Source organism: Lissotriton helveticus, chromosome 1_1, assembly GCF_964261635.1.
Source record: "Lissotriton helveticus chromosome 1_1, aLisHel1.1, whole genome shotgun sequence".
Classification (NCBI taxonomy): Eukaryota; Metazoa; Chordata; class Amphibia; order Caudata; family Salamandridae; genus Lissotriton; species Lissotriton helveticus.
The window spans coordinates 1996155027-1996179691 of NC_136057.1; the positions used below are offsets into that span (position 1 = coordinate 1996155027).

Genomic DNA, 24665 nt, shown 5'->3' on the forward strand with positions numbered 1-24665 from the left:
GAGAAAACTTTCTTGTGTTCTAGACGTGAATGTCGGTCGGAAAGTCTAGTTCTACCTACATACGCTATTCTAGTGGGATTCTCGTCGTCTACCTCTTCGGTAGGAGAGTCGTCTTCTTTCTCGCTTACTTGTGCTGCTTTGCGTTGTTCGTGTAACCTTATTATTTCTTTACGTATTTTCTTGTACATACTCTCTATACTACTGATGGTCCTGTGTTTACCCTCGGCTATATTATCACTCCACCTTGTCAGAACTTTCATTTCGTTCGGATCTTTAGTCGGGGAATCTTGTTCCCTTATTAAACAATTAATTAGAAACTTTAATAGCATGAGCTGGGTCTCAGCTTTCCTTAAAGACATGGTTTCGCCAATACTTTCTGGATCTTCTCCTGTACGGATAAAACGATATATTCTGTCGAGATCTTCTTTCATACTCGGTAGGGTGTCCAAATACTCGGTCACCCGTCTTACACGCAATGAATATATAACCATATTATCATCGCCTGGGACTGGATCATAACGGCATTCAGTAAGAGCTCGTCTGATATCTGCAACGGACTGATGTTTGGGCGTACGCTGTAACGCACGTTCATGTAACTCGACTGACGTTACATGTTTGTGTGGCGGCGGGGTACCAGGAGGACCTCCCCCTGCGGCCCCTAAACTGGAATCGTCGACTGATACTCTTCGTGCTGGCAGAGTGACCGATGTAGCGGGAACTTGTAATGTAGGCTGGACCGGGGGTACCGTAACGGGTGCCCCGGTGGCTGGAGGAGCAGAAATTACATTATTTACAGGAGCTGGCGGAACAGGATTAGCATATTCGGGGACTGTGTCGTCCAAATAGGACGAGAGGAAAATATCAGCTGCGGTCGGTTTGTGACGTAGCTTGGTCGGAACTAATGGTGGCGGGAAATTACTGGATGCCTCCGGGGTTGCTTTTGGCAAGCCCTCGGCAAGAAGAGGGTACATACCCTTAATAAGGGCATTCCTCTGTCTGTCTGACTGTTCGGTTTTAACTCGTTCACCTATTTCGATTAATTCCCTTTCTTGGGCTCTTTCTGAGGATTCTCTACTTAATTCTGACTTTCTGATTTCTTTTTCGGTTCTTTTATGAGATTCTTTGCGCCATAACTCGATGGCATCTTTCTGTGACTGTCTGGCTTTCTTTTTCCATAATACTTCTTCTACTCGCATGATGCACTCGGCATCCCATGTGCCTGATACAGGCCATCTATATTTCTCTTCTAATTCCTTAGTGTACTCGACCCATAAGTCTAGATATAATATGGCACTTATGCCATGCTTATGATACATAAAATGACCTGGACTGTCCCTAGGTGGGACAGGAACTGCTTCCTCGAGCAGACCTTTTCTAGTTCTTAACTGACGTAATTTTGAGAACAGAGGCATGACGTGAACTGGGATCTGGACACAATACAATACACAATGAACACAATAATGACTTGAGACTGATCACTCATACCACGACATTAAAAACACATTGAAATGACATTTAAAATAACAGTTCGAACAGAAACATTACCTGGAATACTTGAGAACAGAAACACATGAATTTCTCGAGACTAGAACTTACTAGAGTTACTAGATGCACTGCTGAAACAGTACGAAACATACCGGTCTCATAAAGAGACACGTCAGGACCCGCATCCACCTAGGTGGACACTTCGTGTTGGATTTGCGTACCCAAACCCACGGACCAGAGACAAATTAATTGACCCTGTCTAGATACTACCCCAGCAACGGTACTCACCGGGCAGCAAGAACGGAAGGCCTCGGACTGGACTGGACTGCTACGACGACGGACTACGAACTTCGGACTTCAGTTACGGGTGGGCCTCCGGATACCTCGGACCTTGGACTCTCGGCTTGGGCTCTGGTCGGGACTCGCCGCGTTCCTCCACCGCCTCGTCTGGATGCTGGACCGCAACCTCCGTCTCCTCCGTGGGCCTGAGGGATACTTGAAGCAGAAATATCTGCACGTGCACGGTATGGTTCCGTCACGGCTGCAGAGGATCAGGGGGCTTGCGTGGCTTCTCCGGCGCGTGGGGAAAGGGCAAGTCCCTATTCGGGCGCCATTATGTGGTAAATAAATAATTAATTACCGGGTCTATTTTTCGGAATCATTAATAAACAGCTCAATAAATAAGAGTCAAGATTCGAGGTAGCTGGAGTTTGCAGGTTTTAATACAGCATAAAGGACAGGAACAGGACAACCTGCACGGGAATAGGATGGCAGCTGCCGGGGGGCAGGATCTGGAAAAAAAGCATAACCTTTAATAACAGTGCACAATATTTATAGTTAAACAATTGCATTGCAGTAAATACAGTAGGCGTAGCAGTGGGCGGGGTTTGTAGCAGTCGCGAAAGATAAGGCAGAAAGTAGGTGTAACAAGAGGCGTATACATAGACATGTGATGTAAACGTAACAGAATATGTCATGAATGGGGCGGAAACATGGAGGGGGCTACCTAAGGAGCCGGGACCTCTGACCTAGTGGTGCGCGCAAACTGGCAATGACGTGTTACCAGGAGGAGCTGGGGGCTATGACTTCTGCACTAGAAGAGGAGACGAAAGTCTGGAGAGTCAGAGCGACATGTACCTAAACACTATCTAGTATCTGATGTTTAGAGAACATGTTGATAGAATCCAAAAGTTATCAGGGTAAAGGCTAACAGACTCTAAGACTGGTGCATGCATTATTCTACATGTAGTGCGGGTGCAAGGAATATTAAATGACCATTAATACAGTATTTCTCTTACATGGAGACGTAAAGGCTAGACTATGACTGAAACTATTGATGCGATTCAGTAGCTTAGGAATGCAGAGAAGGAGGGCTGGACTGATAACTAGAATCATAACATACTCTTGGCAGACTGGCAGGCAGAGCCAGGCACTGTGAGGCAGGAAGTAAGTGAAGGGTCAGGGATACAGGTGGGGGCTGTATCGCTCCTCAGCGAGGGTTCAGGAGACAGGAGCTGAATCTGGTGTCCGGGCCCTTTTGAGGCCTAGAAACGGGGACTTTTACTGAATTAACATGTACACTGTGAAACGTGGCAACATAGCTTTACATAGGCTTAATACTCGTAGCTTTCACGAGAACTGGAAACTGGCATACTAGAGATGGACACAACTGTAATTGTGTCTTTAATCGATCATAAGGGAATACATATGCATATTAATCATGCACATATAACATAAGATGGGGAACACGTAGGGACACAGATCATGGCAAAATTTACTTTTCCACAATATGCAAATCAGCCTTGACCCTGTGCCTCATGGGAACAGTCCAGCCCGAATTGCTAAGCCATGTCTTTCCTGGACCGGAATCAAGCATCCTAGGACCGGTTTCTGGCTATCAGCCGTCTTCAGCCAGGATAGCGTGACTCCAGTGGTGTGGAGAGCATGGGACTTGCGTCTGAGCATACCCATCCCACTCGGGGTGACAAATGCAAAACAACAGTTGATGGACAGAAGGCAGAACAATGTCATACATTCACCCCAGTACAGAGATCTGGGCCTAACTCCATCGTTTTGTTTGCACTCCACACCACCCCAGTTCAGACATGGCCATATGCAAATCAGCATTGACCCTGTGCCTCATGGGAACAGTCCAGCCCGAACTGCCAAGCCATGTCTTTCCTGGACCCCAATCAAGCATCCTAGGACCGGTTTCTGGCTATCAGCCGTCTTTAGCCAGGATAGCTTGACTCCAGTGGTGTGGAGAGCATGGGACTCACGTCTGAGCATACCCATCCCACTCGGGGTGACAAATGCAAAACAACAGTTGATGGACAGAATGCAGAACAATGTCATACATTCACCCCAGTACAGAGATCTGGGCCTAAATCCATCGTTTTTTGCACTCCACACCACACCACCCCAGTTCAGACATGGCCATATGCAAATCAGCCTTGACCCTGTGCCTCATGGGAACAGTCCAGCCCGAACTGCTCAAAGCACAAGTTAAGATTACCTATAATGTTAAAAGTAGCAAATTTCACCACAAGAGGAGAGATTTAGTCTACTAGAATCTTCCTAAAACATTCACTCCTCTATATTGCAAGATACAAGACTGCAAATGAGAGAATTTCTGTAAATATTTGTGACATAACCTCCACTCCTGCTAATTCTGTTGCACCGTTTGCTGGAATAGCCAGCAGGAAAAGCTAATACTGCCTCACCATGTGTAGACTGGTTGAGCCAAGTTTCAGTAAGGAACATAACATGAATGTTCTGTGATATAATCCAAGATTCCTGCATGGTGGCACACCATAGAGCAGCAATTATTGCTAAACATCTTGAAACTTGTAGCACTATGTCTTCCTCCAGGAGACCCGTAAATGGGTCTAGAGAGCTTAGAATAAAATCACAAAGCTCACAAATAGAACCCTCCTCCCCGAGTCGAACGAGTAAGTGCACTCATTGCACTGCTCAAGACAGTATAACATCAACTGGGAGGCAGAGTAATGGATGCTCTAGCTATTTAAAATACCAGAGTTTCTGGCCCCTGGCACCATCGAGACGTGGACAGTTGAAGACGGGCTTGCCTTTGGCGCTCTGGCAGCTCATCCACACATCAGCCTGCTTTTTATACCTAGTAGGGCACTTAGGTTCAGACATATGGCATCCCACTAGTCCTCTGACTTTCAAGTTGTATCCTTGCTGAGTAAAATGCTCCACTAAGACCATCAAACAAAACCAACCACACCCTACCAAATCCCCCAACAAACCAACAGATTCATAAGCAGTTAACATTTCTTGAAGATAAAAATATAGCACACAATAAAAACACACTGAGACAAAGATAGGTTCTATGATAAAAACCACCAGTAGTAGTAGGGAGCGTCTGTGCATCACCTTGCTTTTTACAGTTAGTAGGGCATTAAATTCTGGCATATGGCGGCCCACTAGACCGCTGACTTTGAAGTAGCACGGCCTAACCAAAATGGCCAATGTGAAGCGTGATCCTTACAAAGTAAAATGGTCCGCTAGGACAATCGAAACAAAACTGACCACACCTTTCCCAGCCCCCCAACAACCCAATAGATTCAAAAGCAGTTAACAACTCTCAAAGATAGAAAATAGGAGCAAATATAAACAAATTTAAGACTAAGATAGGTTCTATGATAAAAATAACCAGTAGTAGTAGGTTGCGTCTGTGCATTGGCTTACTTTTTATAGTTAGTAGGGCACTTTGGTCCAGACATATGGTGGCCCACTAGACCACTGACTTCCAAGTAGCACAGCTTAACCATAATGGCTGAAATCTAAATTGATAAGATTGTTGTGTTGTAAGAAATCATATATTTTATGTATTCCTGATTCATGTGTGGTTGGTTTTCCTGCACAAAGGATACACATCTTCAGGACCCATGCAGCCCAGTTTATCTGCACATTTGTATGAATCCTTTTCCTATCCTTTCAAGTCTAATTTCTTTCAATAATTCTGGTTTGAATTGTATTCTTCTCATCCACCAATCCTTAATTAGTTCTGCTCTCAAAGGAAAGAGCTATTGCACTTTGCAGTGAATTACTTTCGGATAGCACTTCTTCCTTGCACCAGAGTAGTTCTCCAGAACACAAGGGTATGGAATGTAGCTGTACAATCAAGATTCGTTCTTGGTAACCAGTCACACAGTGCCACTTAACTTATAGGAGTCTTCACCATAGGGTCACTCAAGTGGTTCCACAACAATACTTTCTTAGAATAGGGTGGATGACAGCAGTATGGGTGTCCTACTGTCGTAAGCTCTTAGTGCCATTCAACATCTTCCAGTTTACCAGTTTGTCTTGAGGATTGCAAGGTTGCAGGGTTAAATCCTTCCTGGATCACCGACATTTTCTCTCACATTTCAAACATGGTTGCAAGTGTTATACTGTCATGTGCTATGGGACTCTTATCACCCAACTTTTAAATAAAATATTGCTGACTCCCCTTATAAAGCTGCTGTGTTTATGATCAATTTCAGTCCAGTTCTTAAACAAAGCTTTTGAATCGACTACCACTCACATCTGTGGAGGGCAAAGAACACCTATCATTGTGTCTTTTGGCAAAAGGCCAATGGATGTGGACTAACTATCTAACGATATGAACCCAAACAAAAAAAGATAACTGTAGTAAGACACTCCACCATCACATGGCCAATAGATATCTAGTCAAAGGAAGTGAGTGAGCGGAAAAGTAAAGAATTTAGCAGGAACCTTTGACACTCAACTCACAATAGCTACGGACTCCTCAAACGTTGTCACTGCAGGTTTTTTTTTAGTCTCCAAAGAAAAATAGGTCCTTACATTTTTTAGCGTCTCAAACGAGTTTGGGGCAGTAATGGCTGTTGTCTTATCTACCTTGAATATGCACACTGTATACCTGATGCAAAATCTACAGAAGTCACAATATGGCATGGTTCATTTATTTATAAGTCTCAAGTAGCAGCATCACTTGTTTCTCTGACTGTCCCACGTTGTGGCTCTTCCCTTGGTTCCCAATTACAGGTGAGCAAAATCTCTGCAAGTAAAGAGAAACCGGAGGATTTTTTGGTTGCCTTTTGGGCAGAGTTAGAGCTGATCTTCTGTTGTGTGGGGGAAAAACACAAAAAGACAGTTGCTGTTAGAAGCACTGTGAGGTGCCAGGCAACGTATTTAAGTGTGCGTATCGGTGATGAGTTTAGATTAATTGCAGGAAGTGGTGGCGCTCAAGCGTGTGCGTGTGAATGTCTCTATCATAGCCAGTGAATGCACGGTGCAAACAGGTCGGGGGGGGAACAAACCCAAATAAAACAACCCCTGCCAAAGTGTGGGTCAAGACCCACACGAACAATATGAACAGAAGTCCTGTGCAAACGTTTGAGTATATTAGGTTTTAGTGTCAAAACCAAATTATTTTAAACCGCATTTATTGAAGAAATAATGACGGAAGATATCTCCAGTTTTCAAGCAAAATAGATTTGTAGATTAATCTCGATCAGTACAGAAAGAGAAACAAACCAGATGACACGTGTTTCGTCACAATGTGGTGAGTTATAACTCTTCAGGGCTGGGAAGGACAATAAAATAAAAATTAAAATAAAATAAATAAAGTAAACGGTGCAAAATTCACGTCATTTGCACGTACCAAAACAACAAAAACACGAGTGATCCTAAAGAGGGAAGCACCCTACTATCTGTGGAAACACTATGGTGCGAAAGTATATTTTTAAGGTGACTTATTCCTTCATAGAAGAGACCAAATATTGTGGGACAATGATGTGACAGTATTACAAAATAAAGACTAAAGTTTGAAGCAGCAAAGAAACAGTTGCAGTGAACAGCACAATTGTTTGCATAAAAGTTATGTTGATCTAGATGTAATGGCTCACAATGTAAAGACAAAGAAACCAAACAGCCTGTGCGGCTCATCACAGACTACAACGAGATAAGTGTCATAATGAGGAAGAGCTTCAACAAGCATTGGGGAACCTTACTAGCAGACAAGACATTGAACGAATACATAACCACACGACCATAGAGCACGTTCCGTAGAGGCAGAACATTAAGGAACAGACTCAGCCCTACTGTGCCACGTTGCAGCTTTGCACCATCCTGGCTCACCGCCTACACAATAGGTTTTCACAAATGTGGCTGCTGTGGAGTCTGATCGAGATTAATCTATAAATCTATTTTGCTTGGAAACTGGAGATATCTTCAGTCATTATTTCTTCAATAAATGCTGTTTAAAATATTTTGGTTTTCACACTAAAACCTAATATACACAAACATGTGCTCAGGACTTCTGTTCACAATGTATTTAAGTGCATTAAGGTAGATACATTGGACAGACGGTTATATCCTTATTGTATTTATGTATGCTTCCCAGCCGAGCTGTATCCTAGCTGCTCAGCCAGAGTGAGAGTTGGTATTGGAATGTTGGTGTGACTGTAAAGAATGGAATGCTTGAGTGCGTGTGTGGATGAGTGGTGACTGTTGGAGATGGGTTGAGCAGCAGGCAGGCTGCTCCTGGTGGGCTGGCGTAAGAGCTGAAGAGGCTGGCATAATGGGTTCACCTGGCTTATAGACTGATGCATATATTTTCTTACTGGCAACTTGCAGTCAATAAAGAAATACTGAATATACAACTCAGCTACGTCTCTGGTAAGACACAACACAGACACCTGACAGCACTTCAAAGCAACTTCTCTAATAGGAAGTTCTGGTTTCACTGTTGCCTGCAGGGTCCTCCTGGTGCTGCAGCAGGCAAAAGAACAATTTTTCTCCACAGAGCAAATATTTTCCCTATAAAAACTTCCCTTAACCCCACCACAAAGTTTAGGGGGGGGTCCCTTCCCTCTATGTGGGAAAGAGAAGCCTAGGCAGATTAGAGATAACTGTATGGTAAGGTTTTATTTCATTGTGGTGTCACCCATATATAATGGAAAATGTTTTAGGGCCTGGTCGCTCCAAGTTTTGGGATTGACGCTTGGGTCTGCAGTGTTGATTCTGCATGTTAATACTAAGTCCAAACTGTGCCTGCCAAGAGAGTGGATGCTGAAATCAGGCAGGTAAAGCCTAAAGGCTGCACATTTTCCACCATTGCTGAGGCATGTTGTTCCTTAGTGAGTATACCCAGGGTTGAAATCACACAGGAGAATAACTCTGTGAGAAAGAACTTGGGTCAACAATGTCTCGTCCATCATTTCTTCAGTGAAGTCAGGGTTGAATGCTGGTTTACGGTATATTATAGACATGATGAAGGAATTGCTAGAGCATGGAGAAATCTGCACTGTCATGTGCTCAAATTAAACCGAACAGCTCAGAACATATCATGGACTCTTTCTAGGTGTGTTTCCTGCCTCCACCTCTGGTGTGTTTTTCAATAGATTTTAAAATATGGTGGGAGAAGGTGTCAAGCGAAGTTGCGATATCAGAAGAGAAACAGGTTTCAAACACCCCACAAACAGAACAGCCTTCTACCTTGAGACTGTCTTGTTGTTTGGGAGAGTGTTTCAATTCAAGGCATTTATTAGCACTCTTTTAGCAATAGTTTTTACTTTTGTTTTGGATTCCCTGGTCTAATCCATACACCCAGTTACTCTTGCTGCAAGTCTAGTTTAGCTCGTTTAGGTATTCAATTTCTAATGTCCACAACACGATTGTATTCTTCAATTTCTTAAGAATACAAAAAAATCTAATTTTGTCTCTGTGGTTGTGATGTGACTTAATGTTTGCTGCTACTAAATGATGTGTTTTTCTTACTAAGGGGCAATGTTGCATTTTAGTTACCGTGGGACACCCTGCATAATGCATGTAATTATTCACTATTGTAATACTTAAACACTGTTTTATGTTTCCTGCAACATATTATTCGCTGTGTCCAATGTTATCTTCCGATTTTTGTTATCATATTTGTGTGAGATAAGACCCTTTTTGGATTGGGTTGTAGAGTTGATATTTGGCTTGTGCCTTGTGTTCCGATACTGTATTTCCATGCTTTTTATTGCTGGTTCTGCAAGTCACCTGGGTGTTTTCAGAGGTATCACGTACATCAGCTCAAAGTATTTGGCATAACGATGCAATTGCATACACATGCCTAGAGTCTTACTTGATATTATGACCATCATTCTGATGTCGGTCGGACCGCAACTGACGGCTTGTGAGTCGGTGCGACTGATATATGCTTCTGCGGTCTGATCGCCGCATTTAAATGCGTGCAGACGGAGGCAGCAGGTGTACGGACTGTTTGGCACCTTCTGATGGGCTCAAGGAGCCCGTTGAATTGTCAGAGGGACAGTAATCGCTACAATAGGGGTGGTGCCTGCTCAGGCACCCCCGTAGGTATTGCAATGTCCCTTTCCACCTGCCCTTTCATAACTGTTCGCTTGCCATGAAAAGGCAGGTGAAAGGTGGCTTTAGGGGCCCTTAGCCGGGCCTTCTTCCCCTCAGGCCTCTGCTATGCAGTGGCGGTTAGCACAGATCGGGGGCAGGGTGGCGGGGGGCAAAAGAGGGGGGGTAAAGGGACTTAAAAAAGAATAAAAAACACTTACCGGATGCCGCGTCTCTCCTCCGTGTCTCCGTCACAGACTCTCCCTTGTGGCCGGAACAGGAAGCACCCAGGCTCCCCTGAGCCAATCACAATGCTGCAATGCAGCATTGTGATTGATCTGAGTGTCATGGATCGGTGTTCATCCAGGGAATGGGAGCCAGGGCATGTTCTCCTCGCAGGCTGTAACGCAGCCTGCGTGGAGAACATGCAAAGTACACATGAATGTTTGGCCGGCCCTCTGACATTCATGCACTCTTGGAATGGCCAAACCACTCCTCCCCTGTCATCCGAACAGCCCCGCCCACAAACTTGTTGCAGCGTGAAAACATAAAATGATAATAACCTCGAGTTAATATCATTTTATGTTCCCTTTCTTTCACTGTTTCAAAGCAGTGGGGCGACGCTCCTCTGCCTTAGTGGAGGAGCTTCCGCTGCCTCGATGGTGCCTGGGGGGCACCTATGGTGCCCCCTAAACATCCCTGCACCATGTGGCAGGCACTGCATGGTGCCTGCCACATGGTGAAGGGGTGATTTAAAAGTGTATATGTTTTATTGTGGCTTGTGCTGCAAGCCGCAGCACAAGCTGCAAAAGAAAATGTACACTTTGTGACTGCCGTGAAGGCGGTCGCATTGTAATAATGATAGTGGGACCGTTGAAACCTTGTCGGCAGTCCCGTTTCCAAAACGATGTCGGACCAGCATCGTAATGATGTCCTATATGTTTGTCATTCTCCATGGTACATATGATTTAGCCCATTCAATTCCTGTGGTCAATATTACATGTCTGATTTTTACCTCATAAAGTCTGCTCTGACCGACTCCCTCTCTTTGCTGCATTTGTTCTTTGGAAACCCAGTGATGTTTTAGGACTTCAGATTAAATTACGCAGGTGTTATTGGGTCATTAGGAGTTCAGTGTAAGACTCTAAGGTGTGGTTCCAAAGTTCTCCACAGCATCGGGATATGTGCACAGGGACTGGATGTGGGTCAAATTTGGCAAAGATTTCTAGAACAGGGTTCCTTATAAAGAAATGTGTTGGAAAAATGTAAAAAAAAACAATAGTCTCAAACCCCAGATAGAAATTCCAGAAACTGACTGCTGAAGATGCAGTGAAACCGCATTAGAACGGTGATAGGACTTCTGCTTCATATGACTTGACTATTTTATTATGGGGGACGCCTGAAACTGTTTGTGCCTGCCACAGTTGGGACTCCGGGTCCTAGGGTGAGATGCACCTGGAGGCGCCAACATGCATCCGGTGAGGAGGAGCACACACCCTCACAGTGCTTCAAAGCACAAAGCGGGCTCCCGCTGCCTGGGGGATGCCTGAAACTGTTTGTGCCTGCTGCATTTGGGATTCTGGGCCCCAGGGTGAGCTTCGTCTGGAGGTGCCAATGTGCAACAGAGGAGGAGGAGGACACACCCCCTCACAGTGCTTCAAAGCGCGATGCGGGCTCCCCCCTCACTTGGACGCGTACAGGCTGCACCTGGGCCAAGCCAGGGCCAAGAACAGGCCTATCCTGTACCCGTCAGTGCTAGAAAGAGCTGGGGCGCCCCCCCCCCCCGGTTCCAGGTTTGAAGCTCTTTGCATCTCCGTGGTTAGGCAGTGTGATATTTAGCCTGTTTCAGCATATGTGGCTTTCACCCTTGTCACCCTTATTCCTCTGAGAGGCTTGTGATGTATATTCCATCTGTGTTCTGGCTTGTTTGACTGTCCGGGGTTTTGGGCCAACACCTCATAATGGGGAAACAAACTCGGTGCTTCTAACCTGGCCGCAGCAAGAGATACCACCATGGATGACTTCTTGCTCTGGCAGTGGGCATTATAGGCAAAGAAATACAGCTCGCCAAGAGGAGACTGTCCCTTGATTCTGATGACCCTGATCTGCCCTTTTCCACCTCTCCCAGGGTTGAGCTGCTTTTTGCTGGGGGCTTACCTCATGGAGGAAAGGAGGGCATTGACACGCATGATACAGGACCAGATCTGTTCCAAGCTGGTGTCATTTCCCTGACCATTGCCTCGATTGCTCCTAATGTCGCCAGCCCCCCTCCCATGAAGCGGAAACGTAGAGGCAATAGCCCAGACTCATGGCTCCAACTTCTGTCTACAAGTCTACGTCGCCTGCAATTCTGACTGCACTTCTCACAATGTACTCCTGGCATTGGGGTGCCTAATGATTTGTTCGATGCCTGGAAATCTATTCTGTCTGCTGGTCTTTTGCCTGTGATGGATTGCCTGACAGCCATTGAAAATAAGCTATCTGTGCTTTCAGAGGTCATGGTCAGGGGATTTAGCCCTGGTGGTGGTCCCAGGGAAGCTAACCAGTCCACCACCTCAACCATGGTTCCTCAGTCGGCTGTTCCCGCTATTGTGACTAGGGGCTCCACCCATCTGAGTCCATTGCCACATATACCCATGCATTCTGGTTCATCCTTTGACGATGCCTCATCTTATCACCCCAGCCAGCACCCGCACTCCCTTGTTCCAGTTACCATCAATTTGCAGGCTCTGGTTCAATGATTGCTTGGTATGGCCACCACACGGGTCAGTGGTTAAGTTGTTTTCAGATTTCCTCCTGCCCCTATGTTCTTATCCTAGCTAATGTACCGAAGCTAAAGTCACAGGTTATTGAACGTTCGGAGCAGCTGATGGCTAAGGCCACCCATTGGTTGAATCAACATGTTCAACACAAACTTAATTTATTCCCCAAACTTCTCTATGATCACAGGGTTCCCTGGATTGAGCCCACGAGAAAAGAATTCAATAGGGAAAGTGTCATTGTAAACTTTGCTAAATCATCAGAGTGTATGTGTGCCTCGTATTTGGGGCTTGCCATGCAGAGCAATGTAAAGGTCCTCCCACTGGGGTATTTTTACATGCCAATGGGTTCAAAGGTTGAGCCACCTAGGTCTTCTGATAATCTGATGCCGACTTCTTCCTTTTCCGTTCCTGTCACCAATCGCTTCTGGCCTTGTCTGGTCCCTGTAGCAATGGCTGACTGGGTAACTCTCTGCCTTTATGATCAGATTGCACTGAGGGGACGGATTGCTGTGCTAATGGTTTTGTTTTGGAAGCATCCTGGAGGGGTATTGTACTGTCCCCAATGCCAGCCAGCTCCAAAGTAGGGATGAATTGGAATCCAGTTATTTTTCTCAAAATAGTGGCCTACAAATTGTCCTGGCCGGGTACTTTAACGCTAAGGTGGGTTCAGGGGTGTGAGGGGTTTCGACCTTGATGCCCTGCCCCCGGATATGAAATCCTTGGGCAATGGTTTTCGGCCCTGTAACAGTAGAGGATTGCAGCTTATTCCTTATCTGGTCGGGTTTGATTTTTGCAATATATATCTTTGGGTTGCTCCTCTCTGTTCACTAGATATCTGGGAAGGATCCTTGATTGTTTGCAGTTATTCTACTCTTTTGCCAGTAGCACCTATGATTTTAACCTTCGAGAGTCCCCTATTAAGGGTATTCTGATAAAGCAGACCCCCCACCCCATTGCCAAGCCCACTCTTGGTTTCACAAGAGCTGCAAGGAAGCCAGTAGATGTTTAATGCAGGCTCTGAAAACTATCCCACGGGACCTGGTAGAAATTGCAACCTGTAGGAGGGCTTACAAGTCTGCCATTCCTAGAAAGAAGGCCGAACTCAAGGAGGAGGTTTGGAGCACCGTGGCCTTGGCCTGTAGAAGAGGCAACTCTGATTTATTTTGCAGACAGTCGATCATAATCAGCGGACTAACCAGATATGTGATAACATAAGTGATGATTCCCAAGTGGTGCAATTTAAGGAGGTAAACTATTTGCATGATTCTACTGAACTCGTGTGCCCTTATCCTCTTTTCCACTCGATATTGAGCTCACAGTTGAGTAAATGGCCGTAGCGATTTATAACAGTTCTATGCACAAAGTCCTGGGGCCTGACGTAGTCCCCATGGATTTATATAAACAGGAAGTGGATGTCGGGGCCCCGATTTTAACTAATTATGGCAAATTAGCCTGCCAGGTAGGGTTACCCAGGACATGTCCTTCTGCCATTATAGTTCCCATTTTCAAGAAAGAAGATAGGGCTTCTCCTTGTTGTTATGTTCCTATATTCCTTCTTGATTCCACCGTCCAGGTCATTGGCAGGGTCATCCATGAATGAATCCTGTCCTGGGCAATAGATAACAATATTATCATCAATTTCCAAGACGGTTTTAGACATGGATTGAGGACTCGGGAGCAATGCCTAAATCTTTACCTCCTTAAAAAAAAAAAAATCTTGGCCAAAGAGGGTCCTCTGTATTTCGCTTCCGTGGACCGGTATGCACTGTTGATAGCATTGTCAGGTCCTACCTTTGTGAGGATCTCCTTTATCTGGGGCTTGACCCAGTCCTGGTGGTATTTCTATGTGCCCTCCATTATGATTTGAGTGCTTGAATTAGATTTGGGCAGGAAGGCGAATGTACAGAGAGCTTTGGGCTGGGATAAGGGGTCTGGCAGGGGTGCGTACTTGCCCCTAATTTGTTCCTTGTATACATCAATGGTCTGGAGGCAGCGCTGACGGCCAATGGCAGGGACCTGCTCACTGTTAAGGGTAGACGAGTCCCCGTTCTGCTGTATGCCGATGATGCCGTCTTAACGTCTTGAACACCGAATGGCCTCTAGGACTTATTGAATACTTTTGTTGATTTTATGAGTAGCCAGGGATTGTGTATGAACCTTACCAAGACAATTGTGAGTGGAAGAGAGTTAACTCTCACCACTTTCATTCCGGGGTACCTCCCTGGGCCAAACTCATGAATTCTCCTACTTGGGGGTTACTTTTGACTCAAATGGGTCTTGGGGACCCTGCATAAAACAGAGACACCTGAAGTATTGCAACTCTGGGGGATTCCTTTTCAGCTGGGAGTCCAAAATAGTCAGTGACTGCCCTTGCAGAGATTTATGCCAAGAAATGTGTCCTCAACCTCACTTTTGGTGCTGGTTTTTGGGGGTATAAAGTTAAGAGACTCCAAGCTTAGGAGAACAAGATTTGTAGATGAGTACTTGCTATGTTATCAATGAGAGACTGGGTTTCCCATTTGTGGAGGATGCAATTAAATTGGCTTTCCTGATGTTAGGGTGCTCCATCGGGTGCAACAAGGAGGCCTCGTTGAATAGGGACATTTTTTGGGACTGCCTTGGCTGTGATAGGGGCCTTCGTATTCTGAGGCTCAGATAAGTCAAAGATACATCCAACAAGCTAGGCAGACAATACATTTACTTCGCCTGGCCAACTTACAGCGAAGGATACAAAATGGCTTAAAGATGCTTTTAGGGAACACCTTGCCAAGGAAAGGGAGGCATGTGAATTGCAGAAACTTGCAAACAGAGTATGTGCGGGTACATACCACCCTTGGCATGGAACCTTACTCTACCATGGGACCGAGCAGAAGGAATAGGGACCTCATCACCAGGTTCACGTTGGTACTGATCAGGTGTCAATTTTCTTTTCCTCTGGGCCTGTTCAACCCAAAGGAAATCCTGGCCTGCCCTTGTGACAAGCGTTCTCTGCAAATTTTCCCTTGCTCATTTCATCTTTTTCTGCAGGCTCTATTGTAGTTACCTATCCCTACCATCTGGTTAATTAAACTAGGAGGGATTAGAACTGTAATAAGGAATCAGTATCCTGAAGAAGACGATTGACCCAGTAAGGCATTTGGAATTGGCCGAAAACATGTCAGTACATGCAGACAGGGTCATACCTGTTTTTAACTCTGCCTAGGGGGGGTACAAATTAATAAATATAGGAGTACCCACTTAGACAGTTTTGAACATTTTTTTTCTGCAATAGGGATCCCTCTTTTGAAAATATTATTTTCCATTAAAAAATATGCGCTGGTCTTCGCCAGAGTGTGCTAGTGGCCCTATGATGAGGCATGCCACTATTTAGTGGGTGAGGGCAATTTTAACAACCCACAGGGTTTTCCCTCTCTACTGTCTTCATTCTCCACATTCCCTGTCCTCTACTAGAGTAGCTGGGTATTTGTCCTTCTTGTATACTGAGCTCTATTGTCTGGTTGGGAGAGCAACGGAAGTCCCATTCTCTAGTATCCTCCAAAGTTTGTGTATATCTGTTATAGTTCCGCCAGGATATTTTTGTTCCCCCTGTTGAGAGGCACTTCAATTTCCCGATAATCCCCGGCCCTTCAGCATTCACAGTCTCGCCTGAACCCTAAGGTCTGCCTCAGTGTGGTTACCTTCCTCAAACATGCTTTACAGATTAGGCGATCTTTACAGTTTTATCTGACTCATGTTTCGTACTAAGTGCCCCTGCATTCCGTTCTGTTTTTGTGCTATTTATGATAATGTATTTTTAATATCCAATATGCACTTTATATTTATGGCTGCTTAATACTTCTTGTGTTTTGCTGTATCATTGGGATGCCACAGTGCCAGCATTCGTCCCAAATGCTGACGCGTTTTTATGTGAGTTTATATTGTTATTTATCTGTATGAGGGAATTGTACTTTTATGGTTTATCATTTTTAATTGAAATAAAGCTGCTGCTGATGATCATGATGATGATGATGATGACATTAGTATGGTGTATCAGTAGAACACTACGAGTTTCAGGAAACCATACAGTGTTATCTTTCCCTGCAAACAAAAGCACGAAATATATTCCTATGCATGAAGTAAAAGAAAGATGATGTAATGTATAAGAATTTCTGAATTTTTGAATGTATCTATGTGCACTGTTGTGTAATAAGCAAAGGTATGTTCAGTGAGTAATGTATCGTTTGTACGTGTTTTTTGTATAAATGTTAAGTCTATTCAGAATATTGAAGACATTTTGTTATGTATAAGGTGAAGGAATACAATACAAGCATATAGTCAATAAAAGGGACTTCTGTGTTGCAAAAAACGTTAGTGTGATTTATGGTGTCAGAGATACTATGTTTGTTGAAAAAAGTTAGTATGGTATAAAACATTTCTTTAGCTGCTATGAAATAGATGTTGTTTTTCCGTTGGAAATGTAACCATATCTTGTTTGCTGGGAGATCTGATCTTTTGCTAGTCAAAAATAAGAGTATGACTATTGCAACAATTTTAGAGAAACTATCTAAATCTGCTTTCACCATTCAGGTCTGTGTTTGATGATATATTTAATCTGTTTCTGCATGTTTGGTGGGTTTATGACCATATGTAATTCTTTCCTTGTGCCTCTTTCTCAAATCAACAAGTTTCCATGGACCGCCACTAATTTTTCACCTCTTGTGGCCTACCTCACTGAAACTCTTAGTTAACGGTGTGAGCTTTTTTACTTTTTAAACGGTGTACACATTATGGAAGAAATTATGACATTCAACGAAATAAAATTCTTCACAGTCATGACTGCAGCCTTGGCCCATAACTTGTTTTAAATGAAAATGGTCCATTTCTCTTAAAACAACACTAACAGTGCCGGTTCCTACTAAAGGGCAGAGGAGTATTGCCATGCCTCCTGCGAGCGCAGCAGTAAACACAAATTAATAAAATGGTAATTAACATTTTATTATTCTGTGAATTACCATTGCATTATTCTGTTTTCCGCTGGCCCATGCTTACAAGCTTCAGTGTGGGGGTGGGCAGGGCCGGACTGGGAACCAAAACCGGCCCTGGCAAAGTGCTTGGCCGGCTCCCCAGGGTGTTGGGGATGCGGCCAAGCTGTTTGCCACGGCCGATTTTGTTACAGCTGCCGATATTGCAGCTATGTTGCAAAAATGGCCCTGTAACAAAATCGGCCCCCAGGGACCCAAAACCGGCCCCCAACCCTGGCGGCCCACCGGGGAAATGCCCAGTGCACGCTACAGCCAGTCCAGCCCTGGGGGTGGGGCAGATTCCTTCGGATTCCTTGATGACTACTGCCAGTGCTCAGTGCTCAGGTCAGATTAGTCAGCTGTCTTCTGCCGGCCTATCTTACATGCACACTTCAGACACAGCAATACCAGCACTGTAAAACATCTTGGGGATTTCAGACCTAGGCCCCCTAGCCTCAAAATGAGCACTGAGTAAGTCTGCTCCAACCAAACCTGGAGCTGCTCTCGTGCCTAAAACAGCATGAGAGCAGCTCCAGGATTGGTTGGATTCACGTGCCGGAAGTCAACCACCTTCCTTCCCTTTCCAGCTCGTCCATCACGGGAGAAGGGAGACACGGACCGAGTGCCTTCAGCATCTTGGTGAAATATTCGGCATCGGAATGCGTCCAACCAATGTTTAATGTTACCAGCTGCCCCTGGAAACTAAGGGCCTTATTCAAAGTTTGGCGGCGTGATAATCCGTCAAAACGTGATATCTCGACTATTCCACACGATATATTATAAGTGATATCAGCTATAATGCACTTGTATTATGGTGGACAGGACATTCGCCACGTTCGTGACGGAGTATCCCATTCGCCAACCTCTAAATAAGGCCCTAAATTTACCTGTGTATGTATATAAAATTACAACAAAAAATTAGACCATTTATACTAGATATTATCATACATTTATTGTAAGAAAAATAACTCTTGAGTTTGTAATAGCTTAACAGTCCTTTAAAAATCACAAACTAGAATTTGCAGGTTGTAAATTAAAATACTCCTTCTAATACACTAAAGCATCACAGGCTTAAGTTGTTTTCATTTAAGCCCTTTGAAAATAGGCACGAAATGTACAAAGTGTTGTATTTTATATAATCTTACGTTTTACTTACACTTATGGCTCCAACACTGTTGGGGCTTTGCTAAAAAGCCTAAACTCTTGCTTCGTTTGTTTAACACGGACTCGAGTTTTTGGACTAATCACTAATTGCTTGACTCAATGTCTTTTTGAGAATATACTTTATTTATTTCAGGGAATATTGGAATCCATTCTAAGATACCAGCTATTTCTACCGGGAAAGTAAATATTTTGGCATTCACCGTTGTGGGAGCAACAAACCCTTCTCGACTTATTCACGCTCATGGTAAGTATAGGGGTTGTCTTGGCATTAATGTCTATTGCACAGTTTGTCATTATTTCTAAAAAAGTAAAAATAGTGTTCCAGAATAAACATTTACAGCGCAGTGCTCAAATTATGATTGTAAAATTCTCAATGTTACACGTTTATTACGGGTGAAATATCACAGTAACTATTAACATGTTCGTAATGAAAGTGTTGATATAGGGAAATACGTTTGTTTTTCACAGAGCAAAAGTAAAAACAATTCCATAAAAAATTGCTGTTGTTTTTTGGTGAAATGTGGCTAATAACAGAGAAACACTTTTAACCCATGGGGAAATGGCAGACGGTCTTAAAAATGCACATCTAAACACAGGTTGTAGGGTAAATCCTTGTGAAATGAATCAAACGGCATTATTTTTGTTCTGTTTGTAAGGTGCCCTCATGCTGATAGCGTGGATGACTACAGGAAGCTTGGGCATGATATGTGCAAGATATTTAAAGTCTGCTGCAAAAAAGCCAGTTCTTGGTAAAAATCTCTGGTTTCAGGTATGTAAATAAGGACTCCAGCTTTGTGCTGTATGAAAGCGGACTTTGTGCTTATGAACCGGCTAGGCCTAATATCAAAGTGCTTGTTACGACCACTTATTCTTTGAAGCATAACCTGAATTGTGATATTTAAATAATTATTCATAAAATAAGAAAATAGCATTGCACCTCCTTATTCTTCCTCGTCACAGTATTAAAACACCCAACGAAACCACAGACACCTTGCTATTTTAACACATATTATTTAAAAAAGCCTCTCTCCATGGCTAACTGATTACAGAAAATTGTTGACTCTTCCCTTTTTTTAGAATTGGCCTTAGAAAACCATAATGACATTTACAGTAATGTTTAGATTTGTATTTATATTTACATAAGCACTATTTCCCACACTTATTTGATTAAAATTTGACAACTTGTCCCAACCCCCCCCCCCCCCAAAAAGCCTCTCTCTCATTGGATGCCCTATGAATGTCAATATATGACCAGATTGCAAATGTTGCTAGTTGTGTATTTTGTATACTACGTGACTTATTGTTTTTTAGTACTCTTTATTAGGATTTGGAGTATGTGGGTGTCAGACATTTAATTTTTATTTTTTTGAATAAGTGTGCAAATATGCCAGCCAATGTTTTGAGAAATGTGTGTTTTTGTTCGGGAGAATGTGCTAATATTTAAAATGTGTTTTAAGTAACAATGTGCATTGTGATAAGGCACATTTTAAATGCAAAGCACATTGTGAGGAAATTAAAAATAAAAACTCAAAAATGTACTTTTCTTTTGCAGTACATTCACACTATGCAATAGAATTGACAAGACATAAACAAAGGAACTAAAATGCAATGTGGATCAGTGTAACTTTTTGGTGACGTGGTTTATGTTTTTATGATTATTTTCACACACTTAGAAGGATTCATTAGTAGATGCTTACATCAAGGATGAGCCTGCAAGGGTGGGCTCGTCAGGTGTGTTGATTATTTGCTCTACGAGCAGCACTGTTGGTGTGAAAAGTGTTTTAACTACACTGAAAGAATGAAGAAATTGTGACGTACAGTGTAATAGCATAGATTGAAGTGGAATAGAGTGGAGTGGTATAGAGTGGCCCACAGTGAAATATTGTGACGTGTAGTGGCATAGAGTGGAGTGGCATAGAGTGGTGCGCAATAAAGTTGTAAAGCGTAGAGTGAAGTGGCGTATGGTTGAGTGGTGTAGAGTGGAGTGCTGTACAGTGAAATAGCGTAGAGTGTGGTACCATACGGTGTAGTGAAGCAGATTGGAGGGGCATACAATGGAGTGGTGTAGACTGGAGTGTCGTGAATAGATGGCCATAGAGTGTAATATTGTGCAGTGGAATGTTGTAGAGTGGAGTGGAGTGGGATAGAGTAGAGTGGCGTACAGTGGATTAGCACAGAGTGGAGTGGGACATAGTGGAGGGACAAGTGGAGGGGCGTAGAGTGTAATAGCATACAGCAGATTGGCGTAGTGGTGTAGAGTGGAGTAGCATAGCATGGAGTGGCATACAGTGGTGCAGCATACAATGGAATAGTGTACAGTGAAGGGGCACAGAGTGGAGTGACGTACAGTAAAGTGGCGAACAATGAAGTGGCATAGAGTTGAGTGAGGTACAGTGTAAGGGTGAACAGTGGGATATAGTCGACTAAAGTGGCGTAAAGTGGAGTGGCCAAGAGTGGAGGAATGTATAGTGGACTGTCATAGACTGAGGTGGCATAGAATGGCATGGCATAGAGTGTGGTATTCTACCATGGAATGGTGTAGAGGGGAGTGGGGTAGAACAGAGTGCGTTAAGTTCATGTGGAGAGAATGGACTGGCATTGCAGGTGCCCCCAAAAAAGCTGGAGAATAAAAAAGCCAGCATACCCTGGGTGAAGACAACAAACTGTCAGTCCCAGGACATGGAAACTCTAGGTAGAAAGTAGAAGGGTCTGAGCCCAGAGCCAGATGCACATCTATGAAAATCAGATACCTCGATGATATTGATGCCCGGGAATCAGGCAATGGCCTGTAGCAGTGATGCACCCGGCGGTCATCTTAAGCTTGCGCCATGAAGAGCTCCGCCTTCCACTCCTTCATGGCCTTGATATGCATGAAGTTGCACTTCTCAGACCACCCAGAGTTATTTTTGGTTTCCAGGACCAGAGTTATATATCTGTTGCTGTGCAGTGTCAGGGCATGGCTAGCTCAACTCCTGTTATCCAATGTCCAGCATAGCTAGCAAATCCAATCTTTTTTGTCAATTTTAATTCTACTGCGTTTAGTCTTGTTGCTATAATGTGATGGGGAAAAAACAAGTTCTGCAATGTCAAGAAGTAAACATGACTGGATCAGCTAATCATGCCTGACATGGGAAAACTCAAGAGCTTTGTTGAATGCTTTCCCACACTATTCAAAGTAAATTTACTTAATGGTACAAACATTTGAGTTCCGTCATTTCTGTATCTGTTTAATCCAGGTGCTGGTGGAGTAAATGTCATGGGGGACAGGTATGATCAAGATAGTCTATAATACGTGTGACATAAATATAACTATTATATGCAACTAAGAGTAAGCTCAAATTAACCTTTTCAATTTAATTTGAAGTGATAGAACCAACTGACCTTGGTAGCTCACCTGCTGCAATTGTTGCACAGTGAGTATTCACATGCCTTTGCCGCATGGAGCCTTGGCTGCTGTGCACAGAGAACCTTTATTGCCGCACTCATAAAATGAAAATTAGAGGGAACATTGGCCTTGAGCTCAGTCTTGCTTCCTGTAGTTGACGGGCCACCGACTCTTTGCTCATTGCCTTTTGCGCTTTCCTCTCACAAACCAATGTCCGGGGTTGACACATGCGACCTATCTCATATTACAATCTGGGTGGTTACACCGCTAGAAACAAGCTGTAGCCACGAAGGCATAATAGTCTAGGTCAGCGTTTCCCAAACTGTGGTCCGCGGACCCCCAGGGGTCCGTGACACATTCCCAGGGGGTCCGCAGGTCTTGACTGTTCCTGGTGTTTGATGTAAATTCAGAGAGATTGCTTTGTTGTGTCCCCTGCCCTAATCAGCAGCACATTTGAATGATCTGATAGTGATCTGAATGCGTGCGCCACGGAATACACAGGGGGCAGGAGAGGTGGGCGCGGTGGGCAGACCTCAGGTGATGACGCCGCTGCCTTTAGTAATAGTAAATATTTCCCAAGGGTTTAAAACCCTTACTTCTCCTATTTACTGGGATAACAGCATTCACTGCAACCCGAGAAAGTTCTGTTCATTGGATTTTTTATTTATTTCTCATTTATGGCGCCGGGACTCTTTGCTCTGACATCCTGCTGTCAGCACACATACATAAATGTCCATGGATTCCCACACTCTGCTCTCTGACTGAACCCTGAACACTGAGTAGTCCCTCGTCGAGATTTCAGCACGTCATCCAATATTGTTGTTTCATTAATTTTCCATGGCTGCCATTCCTGCCAACATTTCGGGATAAAACAAAGTCTGTAAAATAGTGATTGACCATCTAATTCTTCAAGCAATAGACGGAGTGGAGATGCAGGGGCTACAAGAAGGGGTGAAAACACAAAAAGCCTCATTAACAAGTAAATGGTCTTTTAAAGACCTTGTGAAGTACTCAGGTGTGTCTGCAATAAGACAGTCGCCAGCCCAGGAAGCTGTCTCTGCCCAGGCTGACACACACAAGGGTGGCTGGGTGGGTGGAGGGGAGGGTGTCAAGGAGACAAGCTTAAGCCGTTTTGAGGCCCTTATCAGGACCGCCTAATAGACACAGACTTCAAAGAAAAGGGACATAAAACATTTAAAGTGGGCCCCCAGATGTAGTGAAGAGGAAGCTGGAAGAACCAAGCATTATAGTCAGTAGGCCCGGCCCTTTCTGCGAGTCTTGACTTTGTCAATACTTATTTTGTTCTCTGTAAAATGTTGGTAGGAGGCTACCGGGAGACAATTCGATATTAAAAAAAATCTTTGGTTGGAAGCTTTTGTGGCAAGAAAATACACATTTATTACAGTCCCTCGAAATAAGTATTATGTGCAAATTACTGTGTGAGATTAGCTAAAGTGGGCTGGCACACTGACTTGTGAATGACGTAACCGTCCAACAAAGTATTACTAAAACCAAAATCTTTGCCAAAATCTTTGCAAATTCGAGACCTAGAAGGAATGAAGGACTGCAAGAAAAGGGGGGGGGAGAAAGTGAGAGGTAAGTAGGTATTATGAACGAAGGTCGACTTTGTCAAGAGAAGGAAAGGTGGGCGAGTAGTGTCTGGGGAGAAGGGAAACGATGGCAGAAAGGGACAGGGGTGAACAGAAGAAGATAATGACGAACAAGCGCGGCCAAATTTCAGTGTAAATTTGAGTGACATTCAAATACTATGAGTGTCATTTATTTGTGAGCAAAAATCAAGCATTAATAGACTATCATAAGCACTTACCTACTTTAAACTGCAACAGTGGGTGTTCCTGGCGCTGGGTTCCAGCCTCGGGTCATGCCTTCTCCAGTGCACACAGTCAATTAGACTCTGCTGGGAGAGCTCAAATGCCTTCTGAGAGCCTGTGTCTTTATAACGTGTTCCTGCGTCCTTTTGAGCACCAGGCTGCAGCTCAAGCCCCTCTCCCCCCGCAGCACAACACCGAGCACTCCGACACAGACATACCATTGTCCAAAAATCAGACGGAAGGGTTGGTATAAATAAGAAAAGCATAGGAGGAGGCATAGAAGCACCTGAGAAAGGAGGCATGTTTTGTCTTTGTGTTTAGAGTCTGCCCGAGCCACAGCAAGATTTCAAAGAAAATGTGACACTTCCTTTCTTTACATTTCCATTGAGCAGGACACTTTTAAAGAAATGCACGGTAAAAACAAAGGCTTTTCCTTCTTTTCATTTCTGCATGCAAACCTGCTTGTCCTTCTTGCTCAATTGAAAGGATTAAAACACATTTCTGTGCTTGCTGTGGATTTGCTACAAGCAATCGTGAAATTCTTGTTCCTTCCTTCCCCTCTTGGTTACTTTTCTTCAAGAGTGGCAGCTGGGTATTGAGTCTTATTCCCGAGGTACTGCATGTGACGTCATCTTAGCATTAGCATGTGTATTTTTTGCGAATAACTTTTAATTTTTTGAAATTTAAATTGTACAAATTG

The 24665-nt window shown here is 43.9% G+C and overlaps 1 protein-coding gene across 4 annotated transcripts in view; it reads left to right on the forward strand.

Annotated features, from left to right (window-relative positions):
- LOC144755443 (putative ferric-chelate reductase 1) overlaps positions 1 to 24665 on the forward strand; it is a 552454-nt gene that overhangs the window by 331263 nt on the left and 196526 nt on the right. For all 4 annotated transcript variants that reach the window (XM_078644381.1, XM_078644371.1, XM_078644398.1 and 1 more), the window contains 2 exons: positions 18882 to 18992; positions 19405 to 19517. In XM_078644381.1, the coding sequence (XP_078500507.1) occupies positions 18882 to 18992; positions 19405 to 19517 (224 nt within the window). The remainder of the gene's footprint in view (positions 1 to 18881; positions 18993 to 19404; positions 19518 to 24665) is intronic.